We start from the raw sequence: 15,001 nt of genomic DNA, 5'->3' as shown, positions 1-15,001 counted from the left end.
GCCCACCCCACCCCGACAAGCACCCCAGGCAGCCCCAGCCCGACTCCGGCACCTGTCTATGCGATAGACCCCTCAAGCAGACGACCTGTTTGGGGAATCCCAATGCCTCCCGAATCACTCATACTGACGCTCAAGCTCCTCCAGTTGTAGGGACCCCAACCTTCCGAGATCCCAGCCAGGCCTCGGAAAAGCTCCCTAGCTCTTGTGGAGGACCCCCGACCCAGGGAGGGCAAGGTCCTGAGCAGGCAAGGTCTAGGGCTGCAGTTCCTTCAGTGACCTTGACCGCCTCCTGTGACCACCCGGCCAGCTCCCACCACCCATCCTCCAGCTCCCACCACCCATCCTCGGTCCCAGCTGCCCCCTACCCCAGTGACAAACACCTCAGACCACCCGAGTTGCTGTCCTGCACTTTGGCGTTTTATTATTATTTCCAAATCTCAGGCATATATACAGGATAATAAGGGCACTGTTAAAAAACGGAGCCAAAATGGCCGGGCTGAAGCGGCTCGTACGCTACTCTGAGCAGCAGGTCCTAGACCTGCCGTCCTGCCCCCCTGGATGGTCCCTGGGCCAGAGGGGCGGCCTCTCGGCACCATCCGGCGAGTGCACCACATTGACCCGGCTGCTGGCGGAGGGGCGCGGGAGCAGTGCAGGAGCCCCCGGGATGGGGAGCCGCCCCCCCCTCATCCACCCGCCCGGCCCCATCCAGTTGGTTTTGTAGCGGCCCTGGTAGAGATCCGACAGTCCCGTCTTCCCCAGAGGTCTAGTCGTGACAGGCAGACACCAGTCCTGTGTGACCACCGCGTGCTGATCCAGCCCAGAAGCCTCTGCTCGTGGCCACCACGCTCAGAGGACCTGCTCCGTGCTGGATGCTGAGATGTCCAGGAGCCGCCAGGCCGCGTAGGGGTTGAGCTCGTCCTGGTCTCGACAGAGCGCCCACACGTACAGCATGCGCAGCACCTTGTCCTGCAGAAGCAGGGACGGTGAGGGCCGCGACGAGGGACTGCGGGGAGGGGCAGGGCAGAACACAAAGGGGACGCCAGGAGGGACCAGGGAGCAGAGCTGGGAGTCGGCCTGGGTCCAGAGTCGACAACTCAGGCCTCTGCACAGCCAGATGAGTCAGTCACCCTCCAACCCCCACCAGCAGCCACAGGGCCCCAGGCTTCTCAAGACACTGCCCTGCTGTTGCTGCACAGTCACAAAACCTCCTGGCTCTGTCGGCGCGAGGTGGCTGGAGGCGGCCATCAGCCAGTCTCGCACCAGCCACCCGCGAGACCCGATCCCTCCTGGACTCACCGGGTCGCCCTCCACCACCTCGCCTTTGGGGTTCTTGATCACCATCACCAGCTGGGCCTGGAAGGTGATGATCAGCACAGGGCCCTGCTCCATCATCTTGCCCATGGCCAGCTGCAGGGGGACAGACAAGGTGGGCTGGCCTCAGAGAGTGGCCTTGCCCCTCCCCTGACAGTCGCCTCACGGCTGGTGCCGACCCTTGCTTCCCAGGAGGCAGTCCCAGCCACCCCACTTGTCCTACTCGTCGGGCCAGGCCCCAGAAGGACCTGTGGGAGGTTCCCACGGGACCCTTCCCAATGTGAGCCAGAGTCTGAACTAAGAATCCACGCAGCCTCCCCGGACCCTGGTGGCTTCTTGTTCCCCAGAGGGGGCTGGGTGGGCGTGTAAGGCCTCACAGGGGGGCCCCTGCACACGGGCAGGGGTAACCAGCACTGGCACTCGTCCGGCTCTCCACAGGGGCAAAGCTCTCGCCCCGCCCAGTGAAGGCAGAGGGACAGCACTGCCTCTGGGGGCCCCGAGGTCTGGGCAGCAACAGCAGCCCCTGCGTCCGCCGCCTGCCCAAGAACTCTCCCACCACAGGCTTATGGGAACCCTCTGCCGAAAGGGACCCTGAGGTCATTTCACCCCAGTCCCTGTCTGTCCGTGCCGCAGCTCCCCCAGGGACGGGCGCCCCTCTGACTAGCACCCCCCCGACGCCGAGAAGAGCCGCTCACGTCGATGTTGTCGATGTCCAGAACGCGGGAGTGGAACTGCAGGCCCAGCGCCTTGGCCTGCTGGATCGGGTGCGCCAGCTGGCTGTAGGTCTGCGAAGAGAAGCCAGACACATCCCTGCGGCTGGACCCGCGAGCGCAAGCCCCACCAAGGTGCTGCGGCGCCCCTGCTGGCGAACCCCGGGGGCTGCACCGTCCTGGGAAACTCTCCCCGCAGACAGGCTCACCGCCCTATCCCGTGCTTTCTGCACCTGCACCTTCCAGAAACGGCTGCTATCGCCTGCGTGTGCTTTGCCAGGAGCAGCAGATGCCAGGAGCACAGGTCCAAACAGGGAGGCCAGTGCCACCCATTTGCTGGCCCGAATCACACCCCCCTTGTTATAAAGACAGCGCTGCATCGAGACGCCCAAATGAAAGTGGTATTAATCAGTAAAGTAGGTAATTTTCCTGCAACAGGATCTGAAATACACGCCCAGAGGGAAGTTGAGGCCTCTCTGGCTGATCTTGGACTTCCCCATACTCACCGCACTCAGAATCTTGGCCTGGAATCAAACGCGTTTTCTAGGATTCACCCTAACCCACAGCCGCTCTGAAGTGAGCTCCCTCGGTCGGCCTCCTCCTCACTGACCAGCCCCGATGGGAGGCTGCTGGCCACAGGCAGCCCGTTTTTCCCGCGGGGCGGTGACACCCCAATGACACCTCCAGCCCCCTTGAGCCTACTCCCAGGCCCAGGACACACGTGACACCTGGTACCTTTTCACTGGAGGCTTCTCTGGACTCAGCAGCTATGGCGGAAGACATTCCAATAACACTTACTTTTTATGGAAATAACTGATCTACCAAGAAAAAAAATGGTGCCAACCCTATTTCCTGTGTGGTTCTTAAAAATGGCATCTAAGAAACACCTCTGGGGGCGCCTGGGTGACTCAGTCGGTTGAGCATTCAACTTCGGCTCAGGTCACGATCTCACAGTTCATGGGTTCGAGCCCCGCGTCGGGCTCCGTACTGACAGCTCTGAGCTTGGAGCCTGCTTCGGATTCTGTGTCTCCCTCTCTCTCTCTGCTCCTCCCCCACTCACGCTCTGTCTCTCTCGAAGAGAAACAAACATTTAAATAAATAAATACACACACACACAACACACACATACATACACACATACACCTCTGTGAAAGCACCTGCAATTTCAGGAGCATTTCCAGGGGCCCCAGCAGCTCTTTGGCAAAGATAATCAACCACAGCCTAATGGTCCCAAAGCATTAAAAAAAAAACAAAAAAAACAAAAAAAACCACACGCTCATAAATGCCTGCTGGATTAGTCACCATGCAGGGGAGTATTAAAAAAAAAAAAAAAATCTGACATCTTCTCCTCTGCTTTCTCCAAGTTGTTTGTGAGCTGGAAGCAGAATAGATCAGCCAAAAAAGGCTCTGGATTGCTCAATACAAATAAGCTAGAAAAAAACCCCATGAAGACACAGGTCAGGGAGTGAGCAGGGTGAGTCGAGGTGGCCGACAGAGACCTGCAGGGCCGGGGAGGCTGCCAGGACCGGGGCGGACAGGGTGTGCTCCTGGGGACAGCTGACCTGGGTGCACGGCCTGGCACCATGGGGCCCCGGGACCCTGAGCACTGACTCTGGGGAGCAGTCAGGCCTCATCAGGACACACGGCTCCTCCCCATGCGGGAAATCTTATCACCGTCTGTTTTGATCTGTGTTTCGGGAACTAAAAGTGAGAACAGCTACAGTGAGTCTGGCCAGCGCTTTGTGCATCCGGGAGCGCTGCGTCTGTGTTCACACTGTACCCTCATGACGCCTGTGACATGGCCCAGGGACGGGAGGTGGTGTGGGCTCGCAGGCTGCTTGCTGGCCAGCGCCCAGAGCCACCACGTGAGACCCCTGAGCGCTGAGGGAAGGTCACACACACCCCAAGCTATTCACGGTCCCTTTCCTGGCTCTGCCCAAACAGACCTCCAAACTGATTCTTTTTAGGCCTAAATATAAAAAGTAGAAAGAAAAAGAGAAGGACTCACAGCTTCATAGCACCAGTCTTTGAGAATCTCAAGCTCTCCAGAAATCATGGCCTAAAAAGGGAAAAACAAACAAACAAAAAATAAGTTTGAGACTAATAGGGGCTATCTAGGCTGGAGACCCTACTCTATAGGCTCCAGCTGGGGAGCAGGGGGCCTCGGGTCAGGCCGCAGCCAACGGATGCCCCTCCCCAGGCCCTTGGGACCAAGGGCCTGCATGTGTGACCCCCGGCAGCCCAGGGTGGCCCCAAGGGCCTCGGGTGAGGTGGAGGAAGATGGAAGCATGCTGGGCTCAGCGTGGCTGGGAAGCTGAGCCAAGGAGGCCAGGAGCTGCATTCCACCTCCACCGGGGCTGGAGCTTTGCACACCCAGAGGTCAGGAAAGGGGCAGAGGAGGGGTCCTGGGGTGGCCTCCCAAGGTGCCACAGGGGATGCCTCTGCAGGAACCCGGAGGCGGGGCTGACCTGCTGAAGGTCAGAGAGGAGCCCAGGGCCAGAGGGAAAAACAAAACTAGGGGCAGGCCGGGAGCTGAGACGTCGTCTCTAGAAGAATCCGCCTGTGCTGGGGCTGCTGTGTTAAGGGAGCGCCCCCTCTCTACCTCCTCCCGGCCCTGCCCAAAGTGGTGCAGGGAACGTGGGGAATTAGAGAGGAGGGGACCACAGGGAGACCAGGAGGATAGAGGAGACAGGGGGTGGGGACTGGAACCTACCTTCGGGGCGGGTGCGGAGCCTTTCTGTGATCTCATCAGGCCCTACCAAAGGCCTGGCAGAGGCCCAGGTTCCGGCCACATCCCAGGGGCTGGAGAACCAGACGTGGCTGGCTGGAGGCAGTCGACCTTGGGCAGGGGCCCCGTGCAGTGTGTGTGGGGGCAGGACCCTGAGCGAGCCACCCCCTCCTCGTTTATGAACCAGAAGGAGGAGCCAGAAAATGGGATTCAGGGCTCCCACAGAGAGGGGACCTGGCCCCTGGGAGACAGAGCCGCGGCCCTGGGGCAGCCGCTCACTGTAGGCTCGAGGGAACTGCTTCAAGCAGATCATGAGGGAAACCAGACAGGAGGCTCCAGGCCGGCTGTCAGGAAGACGGAAGTTGCTGCCGGACCTCGTGAAAGGGAACTCCGTCCCTGGGAGCAGACACACCCCACAGGGAAGAAATCGGCCACCATCACGGGGACCAGCGGGGACCACAGGTGACCCTGGGTGCCTTCTCAGAGGTGCATGACTAACGAGGGCTGGGCGTGGGGGTGCCAGGCCTCTGACGGCCAGAGATCTCTGCCCCTGGTGGCAGTTCCCAGGGTAACCTGGCAGGCGGGACAGTGGGGACCCGCTGGGTGGGGGCCCCGGGGTGCAGCACCCACCTCCAGGACGTTGGGGATGATGTCGCTCTCACACTGCTGCAGGAACCGCTCCTTGTCGAAGGCAGGGTCAACTCGCAGGATCTCCGTGAGCACCTCTGACATCTCCGTCTTCGAGAACAGGCCCCCTGGAGGCAGCCACGGCAGGAGTGGGCCAGGGCCCGGGCCCGGGACCGTCCCTGCGGCCAGCCCAGGCGGGAAGGACGGTCCGGGCCCACTCACCCAGCAGGTCTGTGACCTTGTCTGTCAGCGCGCGGGACGCCCGGATGAGGACGTTGTCGCTCTCGTCATACTTCACCTTCATCTCGAAGAACCCTGCTGGGACGTGGGCTGAGGTCAGGGGTCGCCTCCAGAAAGACACCCCTACTCTAGGACTTCCGGGGGCTCCTTGCAGCCCTGCAAGACCCACTCCCTGTGCAGACCTGGACAGTGCGGGGCGGAGCCAGCTTTCTCGGGGGTGGCTGAGGGGCAGGGCTCTCCCTACCAAGGAAACCGGCCTCCAGTGACCGTCACAGGACAAGGGACAAGGGTGTGTGGCGTGGCGGTGCTCTGGCTGGCACCTGGGAGGCCCACCGGCGCCTCCTGTCCTGCCCCGTGAGGGAGCCTCTCACGGTGGCACCCACAGCCCAGCCACTGGAGAGGCAGGTCGGCCTGGCCGCCCTCCTGCCAGCGGCAGCTCCGCGACCGCGAGGACGGTGACTCAGCCCCTGGGGTAGGGCCCCTGCCCGCCAGCTGGAGATGTACCGGGCTGCCCTCGAGAGCAGGGCTGCCTGGCGGCCTGGGCTCTGCTGCTCACTGGCTGGGTGATCCTGGGGAGTGGCTGGTCCTCTCTGACCCCGGTCTCCTCCTCTGTAAAGCGGGGGGTCTGGCTTGTGCCCAGTGCGCGGGGAGCACTCAGTAAGCGTCTGCTGCCACGGCGACGCTGTCGGCCGAGTGTCCGAGACGTGAACACTCACGATTAAATACCACGTTGTTGTCCCTGAAGTCTCTCCACTGCTGGTACCACTTGGAGTCCTTGTGCAGCACGACCCCCAGGGCCTCCCTGGGGAGATGGGGCAGCGGTGAGCAGTGGCGATGGGCCCCTGTGTGCCGGCCCAGGCACCCAGCCCTCCTGTCCCCGCGGGCAGCGCCCCCGTCCCCCTGGGCAGCCCGCCCTCCTCTCTCAGCCTCCTGCCTTCTCTCTCCCCTTCCCACCACCCACCATCTCCCCCACGTTCACACGGGAGCAGGGACTCTTGAGCAGAACAGACACTCGAGAACGAACTGACTTGGGCAGGAACGTTCCAGGGGCGCTCAAACACAAACAGTGTGTGTGTGGAAGGGGGACACAGGCCCTGGCCAGTCTGCTACCTACTCGTTGGGCTCAAACACCTTCTCTTCCTTGAGCTTCTCTCCTGCAAACTCCTTCCTCTTCCTGAGGCGCTCTGGCCTCCGATAGGGCCCGGTCTGCCCCAGCACGCTGTCGTCGATCTCCTTCTTCACGGACTCTACCCCCTGGGGGAAAGCAGCCAGCCCCAGGGTGGGCGCTCAGGACCTTCCTGACACTGCGGACCACCGCCGGGGGCCTGTGCGTTTGTGCCCCAAGTCAGGACAGTGTCCGCGGAGAACCCCAAACCAGGGCCCAATTGGTACCCCAGGGCCTCAGCTTCCCCCGGTCTCGAGGTCACGTGGCTCTGAGCACCCTGCCTGACTTCCCTGCGTGGACCACAGGGCTGTTTCAGATGGACCCCGCTTTTCTCTGGCCACCCCCCTCATTTCCCCCAACCTTGCTGCAGTCACCCTGGCCGTGTTGAGCTGGCTGTGCACGCCTCCCCACTGGAGGGGTTGCCACTCCACCCGTGGCCCCTCCCCTGTAGGTTCCCTTGTCACATGTCGCTCAGGAACCACTCATCACCCTCTGGGTCCCCCAGACACCTCAAGAGCAGGAATTTGGACTTTCTATCCAGTGGCCCCTGTGGGCAGCAACAGAGCCCAGCATGTGGGAAGATTCAACAGGCGTTTCAGAATGAATCAGGTCGCCTTGAGGACAACAGGTCCCGGGCTTACGGACACAAGCTAAGTGTGTTAGTGGCTGAGAGGCTCTCCGTGCATTAACCTGCTGCTTCCTAGGGGCTTTGACTTGTCCAAGGCCACCCGGCAGGGAGCGGAGCACCATCCTGGTGCCTCGAGCAGGCCCTCCCTCTCCAGGGCTGAGATCGGCAGTGAGAACTCAGGATCCCGGACTCAGAGCAGGCCAGGCCGTGAGCCCCAGCCCGACCCACCTGGGAGATGGCTCTGAAGGCGGCGGTCCGGCCCAGCTTCTCCCCGCCTTTGGACACCGACTCGGCCGACTGTTTGGCAGTCTTGGCAGCTTCCTCCACGCTCTCCTTGATCTTCCGGCCAAGGTTGCTTTTACCGACTTCATCAAGACTCTACTGAGACACAGGGATGGGGGTGTCAGCACAGCCCCCCCCCCCCCCCCCCGCCCCGCCCCGAGCTAAGACCAGTCCAGTCCTTCAAAGGTCGGGAACAGACACTCGGAACTCGTCTGACCTATGGGGCCCGGACACTCGGGTGCACCGTGTACAAGGTCTGCAGGGCTGAACCCCTGGGCTCTGGGCTGGACACCAGGTCAACTGGGTTCTCCCCGGAAGGGGCTCGAGTGGCTGCTTAGGGATAAAAGGTTCGAGGAGCCTGTGCCTAATGCTGGACTGGCCTGGAACCCTCGCAGGCGGCTCAGAACAGTGCAGAGCCCTGCCCCTCTCTCCTGCTCAGAACAAAGCAAAACAGGCAACAAAAAGGAAGCCTTCGGGCCCCCCCACGCTGCCCCATCTCCCCTCACCTGGGGCCAAGCAGTGCTTCCCTGTTTTGGGTAGGAGGAGACAAGTCATTGGCCCTTCTGTCTTTGCTGGTGGCACGAAAGCGTGAAAGCTTCTACTGCCAGCGGTGAGCCGCAGGGCACGTGGGCTAGCCTGACTTCGCCCTCCTTCCTGGGCGAGGGGCGGGGGAGGGGGGGCGGGGGGGGGGGTGCTGTGCATCCTAACTCCGGAAGCCACCTGGCCGGGCTGGCTCTTCCCTGGCTCGCCACCCACGCCTATTCATCCGCTGTGCCAAGTCACGCCCTGCCCAGGCGCCAGCTCTGCCCGCAGCTTCCAGCACGGCTCTCCTCCCAGAGGAGACGAACAGATGGCCTGGCAGCCGCGGGCAACAGAGCGTGGGGGCCCGGAGACCATTACCTCCTTCACTGTGCCTGTGATCTCCCCCAGCTTCTTCTTTATCACCTCGCTCGTCCGCACGGTTTCGGATTCAATGCTTTTCTACGGTAAGGAGGTTGTTTCTCTTGGTTACAACACAGCAGTTGTCTTATAGGAAGCATTTTCTGAGCGGCCCCCTGCCCCCCCACCGCCCTGCCCGACCACCCCAGCCCCCTCCCCACCCCAGGGCCCCTCACTGCCCGACAGCCTTGCTTTCGGGAGCAGTTGAGGGCTGACGGATGGAGACCCCTGAGGCCCAGCCCTGGCTCTAGTCTCTCGCCAGGTGCAGGGGTGATCTTGCCCTCCGCCCCGGTTCATCCACATTATCCTGCCTCACTCTGCACCCCTGCAGCTGCCAGCCGCTGCTGGATCTCCCACAGCCACAGTCCCACCCGACTCGGCTTGCTCTGCCCCCAAACCACCCCTTAGCCCACTCCTCTTCCTTACTGGAAAGAAAGGGTCATCATCCTTCAGGTCGAATCCCCCACAGGCCCTCTGAGCGAACAGGCCTCGCCCACAGCCTGGGATGTGGCCAAGAGAACAAAAACCCAAGGGACCCGGAGCAGGCACCCGTTGGCAAGATGGGGCGGCTGTCCCCACCTCGCAGAGCCCTGATGCAGCAGCTGCCGAGCCCACTCCCTGCGGCGGGCGCCTGGCAGCTGCTTCGGTAAGAGACCAGGCGGTAATTAATAATCACACCAGCACCGTGACCCGCTTTCTACCTGCTTCACTCAAGGGGCCACAACCAGCTCTCAGGAGCAGCGCATCTTAAACCTACAGCTCAAGGGGTGACCCGGGGAGCCCGTGCAGACGCACTCCGATCCAGCAGGTCGGGGAGGGCCCCGCGACCCCGCATATCTCACGAGCTTCCAGAAGAAGCTGGCGCTGCTGGTGTGCAGAGAACGCCACTCCGTCTCACCGCAGAAACGGCGGGCTGGCGACTCACTCCTGTCCGCTTGCCCCTGTGGTCAGTGAGTAACGTCACTTCCCCCACTGTGTCGTCTCTGTGCGGGAAGCAAAGAGACTCACGTATTTCCTTCTGGCCTCCTGGAGCGCGTCAGACTCTTCTAGCTTGCGGGCCTCATCTCGGAACTTTTTTATACTTTCTTTCATTTCTTTGTTTTTGGCTAATTCTTGCTTGATATTATCTAGCAAGCCAGAGAGAAAGCCTTTCCTGTTTCCAGAAGAATAGGATTTGGACTGAAAAGAAACAAAGGATTTTTACTTTCTCCTCTGTGCTGATACGGGTTTCACAGTGAACAGCTACCTCCATTATGAGCCAAGAAAGTCAAGTTAAGAAAGCATCAGGTGATAAACTGTGGGATGTTCAGTTTATTATCCAGTAATAAAAAGAAACCAGTTAGCAAGCTATGAAAAGATGTTGCGAGGGGCGCCTGGGTGGCTCAGTCGGTTAAGCATCTGAGTTTGGTTCAGGTCATGATGTCAGAGTTTGTGAGTTCGAGACCCGCATCAGGCTCTGTGCTGACAGCTTGGAGCCTGCTTCGGACTCTGTTTCTCCCTCTCTCTCTGCCCCTCCCCCTCCCCAGCTCACACACACACTCTCTCTCTCTCTCTCTCTGTCTGTCAAAAATAAACATTAAAAAGAAAATTAAAAAAAAAAAAAAAAAGATGTTGCGGCCTTACACAATTTGTCAATGACATCTCAATTTAAAAAAGACACAGGAGGGGGCACTTGGGTGGCTCAGTCAGTTGAGTGTCTGACTCAGGATTTCGGTTCAGCTCAGGGTCTCATGGTTTGTGAGTTCAAGCCCAATATCGGGCACCATGACAGTGAGGAGCCTACTTGGGATTCTCTCTCTCCTTCTCTCTCTGTTCCTACCCTGATTGTGCTCTCTAAAAATAAATAAACTTAAAAAAAAAAAAAAAAGACACAGAGGAACCTTAAATTCATATTACTGAGTGAGAGAAGCTGGTCTGAAGAGACTCCAGGCGGCATGATCCCCACTCTAGGACATTCTGGAAAAGGTGAAACCATGGATAGTAAAAGGATCAGTGGTTGTCAGGGGCTGGGTAGGCTGGTGGGGAAGATGAATGGGCGGAGCAAAGAGAAGTTTCTGGGCAGTAAGACTACTCTGTCCAAACCCACGGAATGAGCACCCAGCATGAACCCTAAGGCAAACTATGGGCCTCAGTTAATAACGATGTATCAATGCTGGCTCATCAGTTGTAACAAAGGTGCTTATACTAAAGCAAGAGGCCGCACCTTGGGGAAAATGCAGGCCCAGGTGGGAGGAGGGGCCGCCAGGAGGTTGATGGAAACTCTCAGTACTTCCTGCTCAATTTTTCTGTACATGTAAAAGTGCTCAGAAGGATAAAGTCTATTAAAAACAAAACAAAGTGCCAGGCTCCTTCTCCAACAGAGGGAACCCTGGGTGAGAAACGGGCGGTTTGGAATCCTCATGGACATTCAAACATGCTCACCCAAGGCGAAGGGCAACACCCAAAGGGGCCCTGTCCCAGGAATGGAGTGGAAAGGACTCTATAGCCCCTTATCTGGAAGAAGCTGAGATAGGGCCCTACTCCCTGGGCTTCTGGGGCCGGGATAACTTTGGGGTCACTCTCAAGTCCCACATTGGAACTCACGTGTCACCCCAGGGGTTGGCATAAACCTCCGTCGTCAACCCACAGGATCACTGTCACCCAGAGCCTAAGCTCAGGGGTGCCCCTCGCAGGAAAACCCAACACACCCAGAAAGCCGGGGCCTAGGGAGGCCAGAAGAAAGGCCACGGTCCTTCTGCAGACACAAGAGCCAGAGTCGTACACTGCCCGAGACACAGGCTTCAGTTCAGGGTCGCACTGAGCCAGGTTAGGATTGCTGCTTCCCCACCACGTTGAGAGTGGGCTCCGAAAAGAGAATGCTTGAAGAACCACGCGAATGGTGTGCCCCGCCAGCCTTTCTCTGGGGGAGGTCTAGGTTCTAAGACTGTCTGGGACTGCGCCACCTGGCAGCTGCCCCACCTGCCGCTCCACGGCGGGGGCCGGCCGCACACAAGGAGGTGGTGGCTAAGAGGAAAGGCCACAGGGCATGTGCCACGCCCACAAAAGCTCAAGGACAGGACCGGGGAGACCAGGCCTGTGAGAGACTCAGCGGGAAGGGAAGGGTGTGGGCTGCCCCAGTGTGTGCATTTGGGGAAGGATACTGGTTTGGGGCTTTCCTCCCTGTGGTGGTAACACACCGCCAGAAAGAAGCACAGTTAAAAAGGAAGGACACGGAGGAGAAAGGCTCTAGAAAATGCTGTCTGTGAGGAACAACAGAGACAGGAAACTGAGCCCCCAAGCTGAGGTGGCTCCGCTCAAATGCCTGGAGGGCTGTCACCCAGAAAAGGGAAGAGCCACAGGGAGGTGGATTTCAGCTGAGTACAGGGATGCCTTTCCAGCCCCGAGAGCTGACACATCATCTACTTTATCAGGCAGGAGCTCCACCCCTGGTAATGCCAGGTGCTGCCCGAGAGCCCGAGAGGACCAACACGCTGGGTTCTGTGACCCCGCAGGTCTTGGATGGGGAACGCCAATCAGCTGCCCTTGCCAGTGTGGGCAACGTCCTGCAGCTCTGTCTCCTGCTAACCAGGTCTGATCTTTCAGACTCCTCTCTGTCTGCTGGCATCCCGTCACTCACCAGAGGCAGCTCTCGGCCGGGCCGGCGTATCTGATAGGCACCATTGTGCAGTAGCATTAGGTTGTGGCTGGACAGCAACTGGACTCCATTGCTGACGCATCTCTAGTTAGGGAAGAAAAGAGAAAGAGCCATTCAGATAAGGTAACTAGGAAGCGAGTAAGCCCCACTAAAAAGTAGGGGTCGCCCAAGTCTCATTTGCCGATTTTTTTTTTAATGTTTATTTTTGAGAGAGAGAGGTGAGGAGGGGGGGAGGGAGGGAGAGACAGAGCGCTAGCAGGGGAGGAGCAGAGAGACAGGGAGACACAGAATCCGAAGCAGGCTCCAGGCTCTGAGCTGTCAGCACAGAGCCCGATGCGGGGCTCGAACCCACAAACCGTGAGATCATGACCTGGGCCGAAGCCAGATGCTTAACCGACTGAGCCACCCAGGCGCCCCATCATTTGCCGATTTTCACTGCAGGCCTGCTGCATGCTAGACACTCCGCCATCTTGCTAAATTCTAAGAAGCCAATGGAATCTTGTGGAAAGGAAGACACTGGATCTGCACCTCCAGGGTCCATCCCTACTTTCCTGCCTCTGAACCTGGGGGAAACCAGATGAGTCTCAGGAGATACCAACCTATGGTGGAAGAAGGCTAAACGTGCCAGTCTGATTTCGTCTCATTAGCCTGAAATGGGCCCCCAAGCGCCTCAATGCTGGCCGTGAGCAGTCTTCTCTCACAAGCCTAGCCCAATGCTGCCGGCCTTGGAAGACCACAGACCTGGGCTCTCAGAGGTAAAACACAGATAACTTGTTCTAGGCACAACCCTGGAAGAAACCTAGCATGTCCTGGTCCAGGGTTGGGCTGCAAGAGGGCACACCTGGGCCAAGACACTACTAACATCACGTGAAAGGCATTTCTTCTCCTACCAAATGAAGGACTTAAGCTCCATAAGAGAAGGGCCAGTGCACGTCCTGCTCAACATTGCACCGTAGCACCCAGCACCGAGCCAGGCACATTGATGTCAATGACCATAGAACCACTCTTCCATTTCCATATTCCCTGGGCCTTTCCTCTCCTGTTCCATGCCTCCTATCTCCAGGAACTCTAAGCAACAGCCCAAACTCATGCAAAGGCCAGCATCTCCTACAGCTACTCAAGAGCAATTCCTGGGGTACCTGGCTGGCTCAGTGGGAACAGCATTTGACTCCTGATCTCAGGGTTGTGAGTTTGAGACTCCCACGACTGGGGTAGAGACTACTTAATAAACTTAAATATATATATATATTAAAAAAAAGAGTAACCCCTGAGAGCTGAAATCATTTGTTCTTCTCTATATGCCTACACCCATTGATCCTGGAACCACTGACTTCAGCAACAGTCTAAGATAGCAGTGAACGGCTGTCTAACTTGGAAAAGAAACCCCATATTAAGCCCCAACCCGAGGCTGGTTCTCAACCAGTTTTGTGCCCAAATCCGAACATGCGTAAATTCAATCTCAAACCCTGACTTAAAACTCAAGTAGCCAAGAAAAAAAAAATCAGCCTGGAGTCAAAGACAGCTTCTTCCTCCCCACACTAGGATCCCTATGAGATACTTTCCTTCATCCAGAGCCTAGCACTGCAGTCAGTTTGACCTGGGCTTTGGACCAGGTCAGCTTACCACGAGCTGAGGCTGTGGGCAGGTTGCTTAACCTTTCTGAGTCCCGGTTTCCCAACCTGTGAAACAGCAACAAGCAGCAGCAGTACATGAAGTACTTGTAATCCACGAAGCTTGTAGTACACGAAATACTACTGTTTTCTGAGTGCACCATACACGCCTTAACTCCCACCACCCCTATGAGTTCAAGCTCTAAGCCAGGACGAGAACCATCTCCCGCACTTTCACACGGAGGACGAGGGGGAGCGATGCAGGAAATGCTCTCGGTAGAGGACCTGGCACATAAACGCGAGCCGTGACCGTCAACGGTATTTTGCCTTCTCCCGGCTGTTTCTCCACCGGGCGCCCGGGCCACCGTGCACTCCCCGGTGCACGTGGAGTCTGATCAGGAAGTGAGGGGCGATTCGCCGTCCGCCGGGCTCAGCGCATGGCCGCCTCGGACCCGGCACGCTTAGCTCCTCACCACAAGCTTCGCTCGGGGACCCCGGCCCCGGCCTCGACCGACCCAACGACCCAACCCAAGCCTTCTGCCGAGCCCAAGAAAGGGCCGAGGGGGCCTAAGGCCTGAGGAGAAAAAGGCCCTGGAGGTCGCGGGCGGGAAGCTCCCTAGGCCCGCCCCCTACTCCCCACCCTGACCCCGTACGTCTCCTTACCTGCGGGCAGCGGCACCAACCTCCCCGCAGCGCCGCCGCCGCCATGTTGCTGGATCCCGTGTGACCTTCTGGTGACGCGGCCTGATGGCGTCATCCGCCGCGTCTATGTAGCGCGGCGTGGGTCTGGGAAAAAGCCGGCCTTGGGGGCGGGGTTTCGGGGAGGGAACGGCCTCTGATTAGACAGGGTTCCCTTGGGGGCGGGGCCTTGGAGAGTGGTCTGGCATAGGGGCGGGACTTAATGAGCTAGAGATTCCTAGAGAGCTAGGCGTCTGATAGGGCAGGATTTGGGAAGGCGGGGCATGTTGCTTGACGTCACCCGGGGCGGGCACTTTTTTGAGGTAGAGACCTAGGGTTGGTTAAGGCTGCGAAGGGGCGGATCGTGAGGACGTGATTTCTGTCCCGTGCGGAGAGGTGATCTCCCAGTCAGGTCGTGCAAGGTTCCGTTGTCCGGAAGGACGAGTAGG

General features: G+C 58.9%; 1 protein-coding gene across 1 annotated transcript; it reads right to left on the bottom strand.

Moving 5' to 3' along the window:
- Window positions 1–395: 395 nt before the first annotated feature.
- On the bottom strand, window positions 396–14,655 carry TIMM44 (translocase of inner mitochondrial membrane 44). Its single transcript, XM_060630070.2, has 13 exons — window positions 14,538–14,655; window positions 12,247–12,348; window positions 9,639–9,809; window positions 8,592–8,672; window positions 7,638–7,787; window positions 6,731–6,870; window positions 6,333–6,418; window positions 5,599–5,691; window positions 5,380–5,504; window positions 4,030–4,080; window positions 2,007–2,096; window positions 1,297–1,407; window positions 396–966 (listed from the first exon to the last, which is right to left on the bottom strand). The coding sequence occupies exons 1-13, from the start codon at window positions 14,580–14,582 to the stop codon at window positions 847–849; spliced, it is 1,365 nt and encodes a 454-aa protein (XP_060486053.1). The 5' UTR covers window positions 14,583–14,655; the 3' UTR covers window positions 396–846.
- Between the last annotated feature and the right edge of the window lie 346 nt (window positions 14,656–15,001).

Source organism: Panthera onca, chromosome A2 (genome assembly GCF_046562875.1).
Source record: "Panthera onca isolate mPanOnc1 chromosome A2, mPanOnc1 haplotype 2, whole genome shotgun sequence".
In the NCBI taxonomy this organism is placed as follows: Eukaryota; Metazoa; Chordata; class Mammalia; order Carnivora; family Felidae; genus Panthera; species Panthera onca.
This window is presented reverse-complemented; position numbering and strand designations above follow the sequence as displayed.

Coding starts and splice junctions, on each gene's coding strand:
- TIMM44 (XM_060630070.2), bottom strand. CDS start 14,582: ATGGCGGCGGCGGCGCTGCGGGGAGGTTGGTGCCGCTGCCCGCAG. Junction 5,505..5,598: donor CAAGGTCACAGACCTGCTGG/GTGAGTGGGCCC, acceptor GGCTGCCTCCAG/GGGGCCTGTTCTCGAAGACG. Junction 1,408..2,006: donor TGGACATCGACAACATCGAC/GTGAGCGGCTCT, acceptor GTCCCCCTGCAG/CTGGCCATGGGCAAGATGAT.